Source organism: Rhipicephalus microplus, chromosome X, assembly GCF_043290135.1.
Source record: "Rhipicephalus microplus isolate Deutch F79 chromosome X, USDA_Rmic, whole genome shotgun sequence".
Lineage (NCBI taxonomy): Eukaryota > Metazoa > Arthropoda > Arachnida > Ixodida > Ixodidae > Rhipicephalus > Rhipicephalus microplus.
The window spans coordinates 189,237,038-189,255,261 of NC_134710.1; the positions used below are offsets into that span (position 1 = coordinate 189,237,038).

Sequence of the window (18,224 nt, forward strand, 5' to 3'; positions counted from 1 at the left end):
GCTCATCAGACTTAATTGTTTCATTCTACTTCTACGAACTCGTGCGTTTGTGTGGATCTATGCAGGAAGTTTACCTCGCAGTCCAGTTGGCTACCGCTCGCTTTTCCATAGAATACTTGTACACAGTATCGCGCGAGGTATACTGTATAAGGGTCTACTGAGCATGCTCTTCCCGCCTTCGATGTAGCGTTCATTGGACCCCAATATTTCAGAACACGTTGTGTTGAAACGAGTGAACAAAATGTACAGTGTCAGTTTTTATGAAAGGGAACATGGCGACGCGTGGCCTGCGCGCTCCAGCGGCTGCTGGCAGCGCGTTCAAGCGGGAGCAATAGCAACCACATTCTTTTCTCGCGTCATCTCACGGCGAGCCAAACAAGATGTCAGTGGTGATGTAGAACCGCTGGCAGATTGCAACTCCCTCCTCCTTCAAGGCGATTACCGGCTTTCGTGTAATCGCCGTCAATGGGGAGGGGGTCCAAATCTTGCTGCTGGTTCCATATCAGCAACGAATGGTTGTTTTTCTCGCCGCGAGAGGACGCAAAAGAAACTGTGGTTGCTCTCGTTGCCACTTGAACGCGCTGCCAGCAGCCGCCGGAGCGCACAGGCCACGCGCTCCAGCGTTGCCTTACATAAAAATTGACACTGTACATTCCACCGAATTCAGAAACATTATTTTATAATCTCTATTGTGAAATATTTTCTGTTATCACATGGTTAAAACGAAAAGTTATTTTTGTTCCTTCTGTTAACTGTCGTGAACGTAATGTGCCGGAAAAGACAGAAAATGGCTTTTTTAGCAGCAATGACGCTATTCTGTTTAGGGATGTCCTTCAAAGAGTACTGAAAAAAAGTGTTTCATCCTTAATTCTCACACCATACGTTATCTTCTCTTACAGCATCGCTTGATGAAGTACCATATAACATGTTTTTTCTCATGGGCATGCACAGCTTACGGAAGACGCGTATGCAGAAATGTAATTCAGAACCCACCATCTCTTCAAGCAAACACTTCAATCAAATTGCTATTCACCTCAGGGATATTTATGACGACCTAGACAGTGGAAAGCAACAGAATAACAATGAAGAAGGGTGTAAGGCAGGGGAATACAATCTCCCCAATGCTATTTACCGCGTGCTTACAGTAGGTTTTCGGAGGCCTAGAATAGGTACAGTTCGGGATAAAAGTTAATAGAGAGTACCTTAGTAACCTGCGCTTCGCCGATGACATTGCATTGTTGAGTAACTCAGGGGACGAATTAAAACTCATGATGACGGAGTTATACAAGGAGAGCAGAAAGTTGGGTCTTAAAATTAATCCGCAGAAAACGAAAGTAATGTACAACAAACTCGGAAAAGAGCAGCGCTTCAAGATAGGTAATAGTGCACTTCAAGTTCTGAAAGACTATGTCTACATATGACAGGTAATAACCGCGGAGTCGAACCAAGATATTGAAATAACTAGAATATTAACAATGGGGTGTAGCACATTTGGCAAGCACTCTCAAATTATGACAGGCAAATTGCCACTATCCCTCAAAAAGAAGGTATATATCAGCTGTATTTTGCCAGTACTTAGCTGCGAAGGAAAAACCTGGAGACTTACATAGAGGGTTCAGCTTAAGTTGAGGACGACGCAGCAAGCAATGGAAAAAAAATGGTAGGTGTAACCTTAAGAGACAAGAAGAAAGTAGAGTGGATTAGAAAACAAACGGGGGTTAAGGATATTATAGTTGAAATCAAGAAGAAGAAATGGACATGGGCTGGGCATGTAGCACGTAGACAGGACAACCGCTGGTCATTAAGGGTAACTAACGGGATTCTCAGAGAAGGCAACTAAGTTAGGGGGAGACAGAAAGAAGGTTATGTGGGCAGATGAAATTAAGAAGTTTGCGCGTTTAAATTGGCAGCAGCAAGCAAAGGACCGGGTTAACCGGCGGAAAATGGGAGAGGCCTTTGTCGTGCAGTGGACGTAGTGAGGCTGATGATGATGATGATGATGATGATGATGACAGTGTACTGGTACTCCATCTTGCTGAGTTGCATGGCTTCACCTCTTTTCTTGTAGAACACGATGTGAAAAAACCTCGCTCTTGTACTACAAGCGGTGTTATCGAGTGAGTGTTTCTCAGTAACGCTTGAGCGGTTACTGTCGCCATATGATTGTATTTTTGTTTCATTTATTTTTCTCTGGCGCTTTCTAATGCTTTATAAAATATTGTGAAAAAGAAGCCCGGGTAGCTCAGTCGGTAGAGCGTTAGGCTTTTTAACCTAACGGTCTAAGGTTCGAGCCCCTGTTCGGGCGGTTTTTTGCCATGTTTTATTTTTCCTAGGGCCATGGTATTTATCTATAGTCGGATACAACCTTAGAAGTCTGTGACATTTTCCACTAAAAGGCGGATGCATGCAATGCTTGCGCAAATAGGCACGCACTGCTGACACCTTGCTATTGCCCTTGTTCAGGGACACCAGAATACCGTAGTCGGATACAACTTCAGAAGTCCTGAGGCGCCCCGCTCAGATGACCGACTAAAGCACGGCAGCTGGTCACGTCCACCGCGACAGAAGAAGTCCCACTTAAATTCATTGTATATGCTTCCTCTATACAGGAGCCGTATACAGCATTTCCGGTCCCGGTAATGTAGGCTGCATCCGAAGGTGGAATCACCGGCCGTGCGGCTCGTGACGTTATTCAGGAGTGCCCGTTCATTTGTGAAGGCTTGAGTGCATCCGTCTTTGAGGAGGAAATGCCGTGGACTTCTATAGCTGTTTACCAATATAGCTATATGCCACATTCTTATAAAAGGAAATCATACAAAGATGGCTAACGAAATAAAAAAGACATGCTCGAGCATCGAGCAGGGGCTAGATCCCTATAGACCGTTAGGTTAAAAGCCTAACGCTCTACCGACTGAGCTACCGAGGCTGCAATGATGGGCGTCGTTATACCTCCGGAAATAAAAAATAAGGCAAAAAAGAATGGTTGAGCTTGCGTTTTATTATTATTATTATTATTATTATTATTATTATTATTATTATTATTATTATTATTATTATTATTATTATTATTATTATTATTATTATTATTATTATTATTATTATTATACCCCTCTATGGTGGTCTAGTGGCTAAGGTACTCGGCGGCTGACCCGCAGGTCGCGGGATCGAATGCTGGCTGCGACGGCTGTATTTTCGATGGAGGCCAAAAAGGCTGTAGGTGCGTGTGCTCACATTTGAGTTCACGTCAAAGAACCCCAGGTGGTCGAAAGTTTTGGTGCCCTCCACTACAGTGTCTCTCATAATCATATGGTGGTTCTGGGACGTTAAACCATACATATCAATCAAATTTTCATTATTATTAGTGTTCTTGGTGCTACTGTTGCTGCTGTTATCTTATATACTATTGACTGCATGGTTGTGTCTTTCGTTAACATTTATTTGAAAGTATCAATACATATATTGAAAGAATATTTATATATTGAAAGAATATTTTAAAGAAGAAAATGGCCCGCATTGCAAGATGTGCGTTCCACTTGTGTATTATTTTTATTTACACTACTATTGGCTACAAATTCACTCTCGCAGGCAAAACTTCAAGTATCAAAATTGCAATTAATACTGCACAGTTAAGTCTCGCGTAGCTATAGCTATGCAAAATCTACCTCTCAGCGGAGCCAGCAACAGAGACACAGTAAGTATATTCACTGCTACACAAAACCCACTTAACATTTGCAACAGAGGAAAAAAGCGAAGCCAGGGTCCGCGAATATGCCTAGAGTGGAAGAACACGAAACGAAACAATATCGCTATCATTCGCAACGAACCTGCGAACACTCGTGGTTGGCGTCTTGTCAATATGCCGGTGCGTCCTCTTATTTATAATGCAACTGTGCAGGAGAAAGTGCTGTACTCGTTATCAAAATAGCAAATCCTAGCACGAGCGAGAAACCCGGCACGAAATGCAATTCTAGGTAATATATAGCCCATCACAGAATAAAGAGGCAGTTTGATTATGATATCGTTTGGTTGGTTCGAACATCGCAACAGGTAAATTAACGTTCAATACCGACTAACGAAGTCATTCCATATCGCTCATCACCTTATAAACACGTGCACGTTAGTTTTGGTGATCGACATTTGTTTTCCTTTTTGAAGTAGGACTCAGAACGACAGAGTTAAACATTTGAGGCTGTTGTGTGTAGTTGTATGATAAGTACCAAGGGACTTGCCCAATTCGCCGCCCTGCCCCGCCGCGGTGGTCTAGTGGCTAAGGTACTCGGCTGCTGACCCGCAGGTCGCGGGTTCGATTCCCGGCTGCGGCGGCTGCATTTCCGATGGAGGCGGAAATGTTGTAGGCCCGTGTGCTCAGATTTGGGTGCACGTTAAAGAACCCCAGGTGGTCTAAATTTCCGGAGCCCTCCACTACGGCGTCTCTCATAATCATATAGTGGTTTTGGGACGTTAAACCCCACATATCAATCAATCAATCAATTCGCCGCCCTGCTTTAGAATATTTATTCGGGAACTATTATGACAAGCGCACTTTAACTCTCCTTTCGTGGTAATTACATAACCCTGTCTAGCTTCCTGCTCATCTGCGCCTTGCTTTCTCTCTATAACCTCTTCTAAAACTCTATACAATGTACTATCTACAGCGCGATGGGCCAAGGTCACTGTGAAGCCAGACGATGCACCTTAATCAGATGCTCATGGGATCATTATGTTCCCCGGGAACTCACAATTTCGCAGAGTGCCATGAGTCCGCTGAGCGAGAAGAAGTAGCCGAGGTTGTAAAAGCGGAAGCGCGAACATGGCTTGCGACCTCCGTGAGCCGCGTTGCCGACCACCGGCCGCTCGCTCATGGTGGCCACCACGGCCGCCAATCACGGGCCAGACACAGCTTGCTGGTATACAGGCACTCGACGTGTCTGCGATAGAGAAAGCGATCGAGAAATGGCTTTCAAAATATACAGCACTCTATCTCAGCGTCGCTGCCACAACTACTGCTATCTTAGAGTCCCTGTCAGCTTGACAACGTCAGTGAAGCCTTCACATTTTGACAAGATGAGAGGGAGGGCAAGGAGCCTTTTTATTTTGACACTATTTGCTGAGAAAGAAAAGAGAGAGAAAGAAGTAAGTGAGAAAAGGACAAAGTACGAGGCTAGCTGAGTGCTGGGCACTTCAAGCAAGCGAAAGAAACATGACACACACTTCTTCGCATGCTACGGCTAATGTCCATGTCTATTAGGCACAGGTAAATTTTTACATGCACAATGAGCTCACGGACCTCACATTGTTCAACATTTCTAATCACCTGTAACCGCTCCTCTTGACCTTATTTCAAAACCCAGTCTAGCCTATATTTGACTCACAATTTGTCCTCCGGCGGGGTGCTAGTATTCTCACCCCCCCCCCCTCTCCATGAATTATAGGCACTTACGCTACACTTGTTCCTGTAGTCAGCAATATGAATACAAGCACTGGCTTAAAATAGTGGGAGGATAAGGGGGCTCTGACTCCCTTTGTTTTCAAGCATGAAGGAACCCCCTTTGTTAGTTGCCCCTTGGACTTTATTTTTCAAACATTAAATTTATTTCTTGAATCTTTAAGGGGTACAGACACCACAATTTCTAACTCCACTTAGTCGCGTTCCGCAGGACCCAATGAAATTGCTTTCTATTCCATACGCTTTTCGCTTTTCATTCATTCGCTTTTTTTCACAATGTGTTGAGTTGCGAGGGGGGGGGGCATGTTAGTCGTAACACGACAAATAATTTGCTGCAGTGTGACAGATAATTACAGGCTCTTCATTACCCACCAGCCTCAGTTCCGGTTTGAGAAAGCCCCTACCCTCCAACAACCAGCCTCCGTTTGCAACTATCACCACCTATAGCATATACAGCGCTAGACCGCGTCAGTACACAGAGCTGTGACGCACTTCCACACGGTCTGCATGAAGAATTTATTTCAAACAGGAAAGCAGTGTCGCGGGACATAAAACTTTCAACGCGTGCGCCGTGGGCACAGACTCGCTAGCAGCCGCAGAGAAGTCTGTTGGCGCAAGCGCGGCAAAAGTATTTACGACTATGACGTCATCGTAAGTTATATCGGCTGGAGTGGGGTGACGTGACGGAAGTAGGGAGGTCATCAGCGAGTCGCTTTTGAGGATGTCAATGCTGTGAGGTGCAGCGTACAATTCTCTATCACGCACGCAATCATCAAAATTCATACAAAATACCTTCCAAGCCACATTTTCTGTTGATACATATACGCACGTTCACAGGAATCTATCCCATAGGCTCTTTCACCTGAAACATTTTGTTTTAGCATCCCTAGGATAGCAAACTCTCCGTATAACCAGCCCTGAAATCGGAAGTCCTTGAATGTAGAGTACAGGCTTTATGAAATGCTCATCCTTTTTTCTTGTTTCGTCTTTGTCCAGTGGCACTTTACGTTACATTGAACATATACCATCTCACCAAATTCGCTATCAATTTCAAGTTTTAGATGCTAAGCAGCTTAAGGCAGGGGCATTGTCCATCTCTTTCATGGCGTTCACACTCCCCCTGCACACGCGCGTCCCTTCGACTTCTCTCTTCTCTTTCACGTTCCCTCTCTTTCTCCTCTAAGAATCATCTACTCTACAGAGCAAGGCGCACGACAGGTGGTGCAACAGATGCATGCTCCGCTGGGGCACTGCGGTATATTTTGTGGTGTAAAACGATGGAGCACACCTCATTTTCTCCTGTACAACGCCGCGATGAGTGCCAGCGTCAACTCCGCCCTTTACGATAGGACGCCGAGAGCAGCGGCACTTGTAATCGCACATTATCTCTAAATAAAGACGTAAAAACTACATACATACAAAACATCTTTCCCTGTTCTCTTCAACATCCTCATTACATTTTCATTCGTCCTTTTTATGATGATGTGTAGGGCTTAATGGCGCAAGGGCCAACTGATGGCCAAATAGCGCCATTTCAGTAAACAGGAAATGTGAACAATGATATGGTATGCAGCTGTATAGGGGCCTTAAAATTCCTCGCGCTTACACGGGTAAAAACATAGAAGTATTAAAAGCATGGCAGTGGCGTGAAACATGTACAGTGAAACTTAAAAGAGAATTGTCGTGACAGTAAAACTACGCTGAAGATGTAACCACTGCAGCCGCAACATCAGTAGTGAGGTCGTGCTACGGATCAGCTCAGCATATGGGTTGAAAGCTATGTATAATGTTACGAGGCAGTGGGCATGGCTCCGCCATCGTAGACGCATCGATGAAGAAGAAGCGGATTCGGCGCGTGAGATCCTAGGAGACCTGGGGTGTCACACCTACCTGTAAATATTGCAAATACACTCGTTTCCCTCTTCCGCGTATTTGTGATCCACGTAAAAAATTGGTGGACGTGCAGAGTAACGAAACGCCTTACAACAAAGCTCCGCAGTGGTCGCCAAATCAGAGTTTCCGTGATGGAACACGAGACTGATCTCACGGCCACCTCTCCATCGGCCTCGGCGACGCATGTACCATCCACTGCAACTCCTCCACTGGCCTCACCCCGACCCACGTGCGTGCTGACGCATCCAAACACCCAGGAACGTTCTGCGGTACACACGAAATTGATGTTGACAACTGGATAGCTGACTACGAAAGTACCAGTGCGCTCAACCGGTATGACCCGACTCTCATGCTGGCCAACGTGCTGTTTTACCTGAAAGGCATGGCTAAAGTCTGGTATGAGAACTATGAGGAGAAGTTCGGCAGTTGGGACACATTCAAGAAGAAGCATCACGACTTATTTGGGAAGCCCATCGGTCGAAAGGCAGCTGCAAAGAACGAGTTGTCTATACGTGCTCAGACGTCCACAGAGCCGTATATCTCGTATATACAGGACGTGCTGGCTCTCTGTCTTCAAGTCGACACTCATGTCGGAGTCTGATAAGGTTGGCCACGTCCTCAAGGCAATAGCGGACGATGCGTTCAACCTGCTAATGGTTCGGAACTGCACGACCATCGAGGAAATCATTCAGGAATGCCGGCGTTTTGAACAGGCCAAAAGCAGGCGTATTTCAAGATCATTCACTCGACTGCCGAACACCCCTGCGACGTCCTCCTGCGAAGATGGACTGACCTCTCATCGGCAGTCTTCACCGGTGTCGGAAATTACGCGAATCATCCGGCGGGAAATCGAAGCAATTACACCTGCTCTTCCCACCAACGGCCACGTCGATTCTCAAGTACCTCAGGTTTGCTTGGTACACTCGATTGTGCGGGAAGAACTCAGAAATTTGGGCTTCGATATCTGCGCCGTTGCTCACTCTCGACCAATTGGCTTCCGTTCAAGATCACCACCTCGCCCCAGGTCACCGCCCCTAGGAACGGTCTTTTCCACGCTCTCGCAATCCGGCCGAATGGTGAACGGCGCATGATCGGCCGATCTGCTTTAACTGCCGCCGCATAGGGCACGTCACACCGTATTGCCGCAACAATTCGTCTTCGTCCCGAACACAGTATAACACTGCTCGCCGTGCCGACAGGTACCGCCTTTTCCAGCCTCCTGCGCCGATCCCCTACAGCTACCGCCGCCTTCCACCCTTCGATGTCCCTGATACGCAGCACAGCCGCTCTCCGTCGCCTCGACGTCATCAGTCTCGCTCACCGCCTGGACGTCGCCCGTCGTCCCCTTCTCCTCTACGACGACACACGACCTCCCTGCTCAATTTTCATCAGGGAAACTAAGCGGTGCAACTCTTAGAGGTGAAGCTGCATCCTCGATACCGACCTCAAATCCTCTGCTTGTACTGCCTACACGACGACATTTGATCGACGTAGACGCTGACGGCCTGACTGTTTCCGAACTTATTGAAACCCGGACGTATATTTCTGTGACGAGTGCCCGACTTCGTCGCCGCCTGAAGAAAGTTCTCACACCGGCTGCTTCTGGCATTATTCGTGTCGCCGACGGAAGAAGTCTCGCCATCAGAGGAATGTGCACAGAACGCATCACAATTGCCGATATCCCCCCATATCTGTTCTCTTTGCAGTTATTGAGCAGTACCCCAATGACCTGAATATTGGATTGGATTTCTTGTCCACTCATGCCGCTCTCATCGACTGTGCAACCGGCATTCTCTAACTTGAACTGCCTCGACTTGGGGCTGTGCCACCCTCACCGTCACATCGCTTGTGCGCTGTTGATTATGTTCGGCTGTCACCACAAGCCACCACGTTTGTGGCCTTAACGATATCACCAGCTCCTGACGGTGACTACATAGTGTCTCCATTAGTGGATGTGCTCTTGGCGCGAAGTGTTGCTGTGCCACATGCCATCGTGACTATCGTGGACAACTACGTTCAGCTTCCACTACACAACTTTAGTAATTCGACCCAAGTTCTCCCGCAAGGCATTTCATTAGGCCATGTTTCCCCACTTGATGCATGTAACATCATGGTATTAGACCCTGAAGACTGCTCGGGCCCTATTGCGGCTAGCCGAGCAAACGCTCCTACCAATGAAATTACGATGATGATTGCCCCTGATCTTCTGCCCTGTCAGGCTGCGCAACTTCACCACATTTTGACCACCTACCGACATATTTTCGACATAGATGACCGCCCTTTAGGTCAAACGTCCGTCGTGCATCATCAAATACATACCGGCGATGCTAGTTCTGTTAGACGGCGACCATACCGTGTTTCCCAGTCCGAACGCCAGGTCATACAACGAGAAGTCGAGAAGATGCTCTTCAAAGGAGTTATAGAGGCCTCTTCAAGTCTATGGGCGTCACCTGTTGTTTTAGTCTGTGGTAAAAAAATGCTGCCCTGGAGAGTGTGCGTCATGCTTTGACGTAGAAAATCGGTGTGCGGGGCCGATTTAGTATTTCAGGGTGCGCGGGAATAATCATGATGGTGATAGCGATAAAACTATGAGCTCGCCTATGTGCGTGCTCGTGCGCGTACCACGTGGAAAAGCTCTCGAGCCACGGGGACAGCTCGGCTAACCCCAGAGAGCAAGGACTAGTTCGGGCCACGCCCCGGCTACTCGTTCTGACCCTCCGTGTCCGGGCCTCGTCTCGGCGTTGAAGTCCTCGGGTGCGTCCTGGACTGGGCGTCGCCCCACCTCACCCCCACGTTGGTCTGAAGCAACGTTCGTCACGGCCAGCTGCTGTTCTGGTCTCGGAGCGAGACGCTGTCCCAGGTCTGTTCGCGGCAGTCGGCGATACGCTGTTCTCGGTGGTGTACAGGCAAGCCCAGGCGTTGACCACCGTACTGGGATGCCCCTGGCGGTTATCTTCTAGACCGGGCCCCGCCTCGGTACGAACTCCGCAAGCCCAAGGCACACCGCCTCCTGACTACCAGAGAGCTCAAGGTCAAGCACAACGTTCACGCCCCAAGAGTAGAATGTGAGTGGACGAACAAGAACATTAACTCCCTTTCGCTTAGGACCGTGAACGCGTGTATATATGTGTGAGTTTATGTTGTGTGTATCCCTTTGTCCGTCTTCGTGTATATAAAAGTCTCTCGTTGTCCTCGAACGTCCTCTGTCTTCATCTGGCTAACCTGTGCCCACAGTTGCCCACAAATTTTGGCGAGCCTGCCTACAACTGCCTACCATCCCTAGACCAACTGTTTCACAGAGTGCCTCAACCGAACTCTTACAGACATGCTGTCCATGTACGTCTCTGCTGATCACCGTGACTGGGACGCAATGCTCCCCTATGTTACGTTTGGGTACAATTCATCAAGGCATGACACCGCCGGCTATTCTCCGTTCTTTCTTCTGTACGGCCACAACCCTGCGTTGCCATTCGACACACTCCTTCCTTCTGATACTACCAAACCAACGGTGTGTGCTCAGGACGTCTTCTTGAGCCCGCGTAGCTCGCCAAATCGCGCACCCTAGACTCACTGCTTTTCAGGCCTCACAAAAAGTCCGCTACGATGACTATCACCACTATATTGACTACCCTGCTGACTCTCTCGACCTACTTTGAACGCCGCATCGGCGTGAAGGCGAGTGCGAGAAGCTCCTTCCACGATACACCGGGCCCTACAAAGTTCTCCGCAAGGTCACCGATGTCGACTACCTCATCCCTCCCGTTGAACCACACTCATCTTCTGCCGCACTACCTACTTATGTTGTTCATGTGTCGCGACTTAAACGCTGCTACACTGCCAGTCCTGATTGACTTAGCGGCACCATGGCGGCGCTTCGTCCGCCGGGGGTGATGTTATGAGGCAGTGGGCATGGCTCCGCCATCGTAGACGCATCGATGAAGAAGAAGCGGATTCGGCGCGCGTGATCCTAGTAGCCCTGGGGTGTCACACCTACCTGTAAATCTTGCAAATACACTCGTTTCCCTCTTCCGCGTATTTGTGATCCACGTAACAATATCTTTTAAAAATGCATACAGTAATTAGACTTTAAAAAGCGGATTCCTCCCGATGAGCATGGCCGGATGTAGCGGCAGCTGCTGTTGGTAGGGAAGCAAAAAGTGTTTGTTTCTCAGAGAATCTAGCTTATTGCACTGCACAAGGACGTGGAGAACCGTAAGTTGTTCTCCACATCTCTCAGACAATAGCGGATTGCCACACGACGAAAAGTGTGAATGTGTTGAGTGAGTATGTTCTATTTGTAACCTTGTAAAAGTTACTTGTGTGTAGCGGGATCTGGATACTGTTGGCCAATTTTTAAGTCTTCATTTGATACCGAGCAATTTATTATGCGTTTGCCTATCCCACAGGCGTTACCAGAACGCCCTGAGCTCCCGTCGTAGGAAAGATTTCATGTCCATTGCAGGGACGGCCAGGGATGTATTGGCGGGTGCGTGGTCATGCGCAGACCCAGCCAGCTGGTCCGCCACTACGTTTCCAGCGATCTCGCGGTGCCCTGGCACCCAGCACACCACAACCTGTTGTTTGAGGGCGTAAATTATGCATAAGAGAGAGTAAAGTGATAGAAAGACAAACTTTTTTCAGCATTTTAAAAGCTGTTGCGACACCCAGCGAATCTGTGTTCACAACCGCATGTTTCAGTTGTAGTTCCTTGATATGCTTGATGGCCACAGATATTGCATGGGCTTATGCAGCGAAGGTACTTGTTTGCGGGTGCAGAATACAGTGTTTTGAGAAGCATGGACAAACAGCTGCATTGGGCACATTAGTACGAGACTTTGACGCATCTGTGGAAAATTCCGGGCAAGTGTGTGCGGATGTTTGCAGTAGGTGCATGTTTAGTAACGTCCACGAAAAATACGTCACAGTCAATTATCTGCCACTGCCACGGCGAAGGATATGCTGCGGGAGCCATCAACCGGCGCTCTAGAAGTGGCACGCCTGTTTCCTCAGCGAGCGTCCTGACACGGAGTGAGTAGGGCGGTCTCAGTGAAGGACGGTTGTGGCATAATGTAGAATTAGACAGATCAATAAATGTGGAGTGATTGGGATGTTCCTCCTCTGCGTTCACCCTGAGATAGTATGTAAAAGACGTTTAGCATCTCTGTAGATGGAGCGTCCACTCGTTTGACGCTGCATAGAGGCTATCTATGGGGCTAGTTCGAAAAGCACCCGTAGAAAGGCGGATGTCTAGGTGGTGGACAAGGTCAAGCATCTTTAAAGCTTATGGTGTCACAGACCGGTAAGTCGTAGCACCATAATCTAGGCGCGTGCGCACAAGACTTCTCTACAGATTCTAAAGGAATTTCCTGTCACTACCCCACGTTGTGCGTCACAACACTTTCAAAATATTCATTGTTTTTAAGCAACTTTTCTTTAAATACTTGATATATGGTATGGAGGTTAGTTTTTTGTCTAATATCAGACCTATACGCTTGGCATGGCAGTTCGTATGGGCAGACGCCGTTGTGTGTAAGCCGATCTGCTAGGATGCTTTCAACCCCTTCGGCGCCCATCCAGCTAGAAGTTGTCGTAGGGGTTCCAGGTGGTGGTCGAGTCTGAACGATAGCTTCGTGAGGCAACACTTTTGTTGAATGAGCTCGAACAGCATGGGACGGCGCCACTGTGGCTGTTCTTATAAAGTCAATCTCTCTACTCGGCTATTGTCATCTACACGAGGCCATTACAACATTGCATGTTCGGAAGTGTGGGAAGGTGTCGAAGAAGCCGTTCTCAGGTATCAAGCGTTTGGACTGCCATGTTTGAGAGAGTTCTGGAAGTATGTAGCTGAAAGCAGCAGCCATGGTCCGCTGCTGACGTTTTTGTCAGCGGCCATCTCCCCAGAGGAGCTCAACTTTTCCTCTCCGGACTCTACCTCCTCGCCCTGCGGTGCCTTCAAGGCGTGGGCCGAGTGCGTCATTGTGTGGGGCACTCGTCATGACCATTGAACATTCTCACCCACGTTCTTCTTCTCACAAGTGGCCCAACTTTCGCACCTTTTCTGTTAGGTGGACCACTGAGACATCACGTCACCTGATTCGCGGCTACAGTGGTCACTGCCTTCTTCGGACTGCCGTGTAAAAAATCAACGGGTTATAAAAAGCCGAAGCATTTTGTATATAAGAGCTGCCTCATAGGCTTAACCTCTTTACATAGCATAGTCTTCTCTACAGTTCCCATCTTTCAACTATCGTGTAAATAAATCGTTGTTCTATCTCTCTTACGAACGCATTTCCTCACTGGCGAAGATCGGCTATGTGGACGACGGAGGGGAGCCAGCTACTTTGAAGAAGCCCGCCATGCCATTATCAACCTCTTACCCTTTACAACTGGTGGCAGCGGTGAGATTTAGAGCTTTGTGAGGACGAGAGTGTCGACGTGGTCCTAGAAAAAAAGCCACAGTAGCTAAGCGCCGCGCGGGTGCAATCTCAATGGGGACATCGCCACTCTTTCCCGCGCGTTTGTCGGATCTCCTCCGCCAAACTGTCGTAGACATGCTGAAATCGCGAACGAGGCGTGACTGCGCAGTTCAGCTCGTAGCTCATGCACGTTGTAGTCAGGGGCATTTTCGAAATCTGCCAAGACCACGACCGCCGCGTGTGTGATTGAAGAGCGAGGGTCAGCTGCAAGCTGGAGAGCGGGACACAGGCATTTTCTTGTAAGCATGTTTGTTTGCTCATTTTTGGTTTTAAAGTAACATTCCTATGTGATCTTCACGGCTAGTCTGTTAAGATACAGTTTTTCTCTTCTCGATTTTTGAAGCATTGTAAGAGTTTTTAGTTAAGCTGTTAAGCATTATGTGGTAGCAGTGACCCGCATCGTTCAACCGAATGCGTGAAATTAAGTTTTTTTTAGAGATACGAGCACGTAGGTCGTAATTGAAGATTTAGTACGCCCGCTAGTTTTGAAAGCGTGGTACCGTTGTCGAGCGGAGCCGAAGCTTGAGAGCTTCGTGCCCTTTTGGTGTATCGCAAAGGTTAGATCAGCTTAAGAGAGTAAATGAACACTTTAGATTAAAACTACAGGTGATATTCGCACAGGGTTTTTACCGCAAAACTTACGCAAGTTTTGTTTGGTGCTCATGACGTACACGGCATCTAGCGTTATTTTTCATTGCGTTTTGTTCTTTCTAAACATTTACGTTCAGATGCGTGTTTAGTGGTGCCTAGGTTATAGGGTTATCGCCTATGGTTATGTGCGTATTGGTATGCTAGCGCTCTATGTATGAGAGTATGATGTCTTGCTATAGCGCACAGCAAAGTCCTGTGCGCTCTTTAAAAGCATGGGCTGACATGAGGCTACATTCATCAAATGAGCGTGTTCGTATATGAGGTTTATTACCTTTTGTTATTTCAGTGAATGCTCACGGATCATGTGATCTCTTGAGCTTAGCGTTGCTTTATCGAATGTCGAGGCTTGGGATACATTTGTAGGATTTGCAAGGCGCAGTTCGATCTGTTGCAAGAGTTTGCGTTTGCTTCAGGGTGTCCCACAAGTACGTATAAGTGGCTACGTTCTGAGAGAATAGAGAATGCACAGATACCTTGTGTTGACAGCATTCGTGTGAAAATCGTGTAGTTGGTTGTATTTTATTAAGTTAGTGTTGAGTTATCAGATGTGTTACAAAATAGTAGTGAGGATAGTGGGAGAAAGTTATTTTTGAAAGAGGTTGTTTATGGTTATCTGGGGACAAATTGTAATTTTCTTTGTGTGTTTTTTTGCACGGCAAATTGATCCATTTTTAATAAGCATCTCCACGTCCAAGACTGTTGAAACTTTGGCGGCACGAAATTCTGTCAAAATTTTTGCGTACGGGTTTTTCATTTGTTTGTGATTGTTGAGAAGTCTGGAGGGTTTTAAGCGAGTCCAGTGCACTTGACTGCAGCATGCTATTGAGTTGTGTGGTTTGTTTCGCTGTTGTCAATTGTTGTGAGGTGGTTTGGGAGTTGGTTGCAAGTTCGCAGCTGGAGGCTCCAAGCCAGGCCATCGACTTCGTCACCAGCCATTCTTTTCGTGCTCAGTGGTTGGGAGCGCTGGCCAGCCAAGATTTTCCGGGTGGCGGAAGAGCTGTTATGTTTGGCCAAGAAGTCTTTGCAAGACCCAGAAACTAATGCTCAGAATGTACAGAAAGACGTTCACCATGCAGGTCTATCTCGGGATTGGGATGAACGCCCCTCTTCCGGCAGAACAAGACGCATGTGCTCTTTTGCGCGTTCGGTTTAAAACCATTCTCATCTGCTCATTGAGAAACCTTTTTCAAACCTAATTAATTGATTTGTGGGGTTTAACATCCCAAAACCAGCATATGATTATGAGAGACGCCGTAGTGGAGGGCTCCGGAAATTTTCACCACCTGGGGTTCTTTAACGTGCACCCAAATCTGAGTACACGGGCCTACAACATTTCCGCCTCCATCAGAAATGCAGCCGCTACAGCCGGGATTTGATCCCGCGACCTGCGGGTCAGCAGCCGAGTACCTTCGCCACTAGACCACTGTGGCGGGGCCTTTTTCAAACCTAATTGAACCTGTTGTTCACATATTGAAAGGCTGCATGATTTAAAACCAACCTGTACATTATCAACATATGTGCAGTAAAACATATTGCGAGGGATAGCAAGGCCCAATGAGTTCATTTTACCTAGGAAGAGTGTGCAACTTAATACACATCCTTGTGGCACCCTGTTTCCTGGACAAATGTTCACGACAAAACAGTGCCTAATCGAGCACAGAATGTGCGATTGGTTAAGTAGCTTTCCAATATGTTCAACATTCCACCCCGTACACCAAAGTGTGAGAGGTCTCTCAGTATGCCAAAGCGCCACGTAGTATCATAGGCCTTCTCCTTATCGAGGAATACAAAGAGAAAAAAATTTATTATGAACGAAGGCATCATAAATTAGAGCCTCGATATGGACAAAGTGGTCAGTGGTGGACCTGGCCTCTCGAAACCCACACTGGTATGGGTCAAGTAGGCTATTAGTCTGAAGGAAGTGCATAAGTCACCCTTTTATCATTTTTTCAAAGAGCTTGCAAAGACAACTGGTTAATGCTATTGGCCTGTAGCTGGAAACTAAGGACGGGTCCTTGCCTTGTTTTAAAATAGGAATAACTAAGGCTTCCTTCTAGGTCGAGGGCACCTCGCCGGAAAACCATACAGCATTATACAGGCATAGAAGGGCTTTTTGAGTTTCGATGGACAGGTGTTTCAGCATTTCATATAACACATGGTCACAGCCTGGGGCAGACTTATTGCAGCAATTTAGCGAGGCCTGTAGCTCAGCCAAACAGAAAGGTGCATTGTATGCCTCGTGGGTTGTGGGTTTACACTGTAGTTTTGCTTATTCTATTCTCACTTTGCATCTTTCAAACTCTGCGGCATAGTGCGATGAGCTGGAAGTGTGCGGCGATGGAGTTTACCTGGTCTTCCAAACTGTCACCCTGCGTGTTTACAAAAGGGAGTGAATGTGCTTGTCTTCCTGCTACTACCAACCATGCTTCAAACTTTAGCTTCATCCGTATAGGAATTATTGCCTGTTAAAAATTTTTGCCAGCTCCCCCACCTAGCCTGTCGGAGCACTATTCTACCTTGAGGTTAATCGTTTTGAAACTATCAAGGTTTGCGGCAGTTGGCGAGTTCCGAAGCAACTTCCGTGCTTTGTTTTGTCTTTTACATGCATCTCGACACTCACTATTTCAGCAAGAGACGCGACGTCTTCTGCCAAGTCCTATTTGTGGGATGCATTTTGTCGCAGTATCAATTCGAAAAGTTGTAAGGTAGTCTACAGCTGCATCTACGCTTAAGCCGCACATATCAGACCAACCTAGGTTGCTAGCATTCCGAAACTTTTCCCAATCTGCCTTGTCAATGTGCCATGTGGGAGCCTGTGAAGGACCTGTTTTATCTATTTTTTGTACTCAAAATTAAAGGAAAATGGTCACTTCCGTATGGATTATTTATAACTTTCCATGTGAGTACAGGTGAGAGCGATGGAGAGACAATTCTGAGATCTATCGAAGAGTAGGTGTTGTTAGCGAGGCTATACTATGTTTGATCCTTTCGATTTAGGAGACACGCACCAAAAGAGAAAAGGAACTGTTCATTAGGCGGCCTCGCGCATCGCAACGAGATTCACCCAATAAGCTACTATGAGCATCAAAGTCCCCTAGGAAAAGATATGGTTCTGGAAGTTCATCGATTAGTGACTGTTCATGTCTGTTCAGTTGATGATGTGTAGGTATGTAAATACTGCAAATTGTTACCAGTTCATTGAATATGACAGCTCGAACAGCTACTGCTTCCAGAGAAGTTGGAAGTGGTAAATGTGTGCAGGCTGTTCCTCGACCAGCTATTATGGCAACACCACCAGATGGCAACACCAACATCATCTCGGTCCATACGAAAGATAACGTAATTGCGTAGAAAGTTAGTGTGTTTTGGTTTCAAGTGTGTTTCTTGCACGCACAGCACTTTTGGTGTATGTTCGTATAAGAGCTCCTGGCTATCGTAGAGATTTCTTAGCAGTCCTGTTACGTTCCAATGTAGTATTTGGGTCATTTTAATGTTGCGTGGTACTGTGTGTACAAAAGTGTTGCCTTATATGGCCTTTTGGGGGCCTTGTAACTCGGGTTCTTTCTTTCTTGGCGCGCGTCAAAGAGTTGCGCCTATCCTTCGGCGTCTGAGGCGCCAGAGGAGGCGTACTTGTATCCATCACCTCTTGTGAGATGGTGGATGGTGCCTGCTAGGCAGGCATGGTCACAGAACTTTCGGACCTAACTGTGCTTGCAGTGGTTCGAGGTTCAGCAGACACGGGGGTCTGCCAGCCCTGT

General features: G+C 47.2%; 1 protein-coding gene across 6 annotated transcripts in view; it reads right to left on the reverse strand.

Annotated features, from left to right (window-relative positions):
* The window catches only part of LOC119177316 (uncharacterized), a 298,601-nt gene that overhangs the window by 264,965 nt on the left and 15,412 nt on the right, over window positions 1-18,224 (reverse strand). For 5 of the 6 annotated variants that reach the window (XM_075878380.1, XM_037428781.2, XM_075878379.1 and 2 more), the window contains exon 2: window positions 4,740-4,928. The exons of the other annotated variant lie outside the window; for it this stretch is intronic. In XM_075878380.1, the coding sequence (XP_075734495.1) occupies window positions 4,740-4,862 (123 nt within the window). In that variant the 5' untranslated portion in view covers window positions 4,863-4,928. The remainder of the gene's footprint in view (window positions 1-4,739; window positions 4,929-18,224) is intronic. 6 annotated transcript variants of the gene reach the window in all.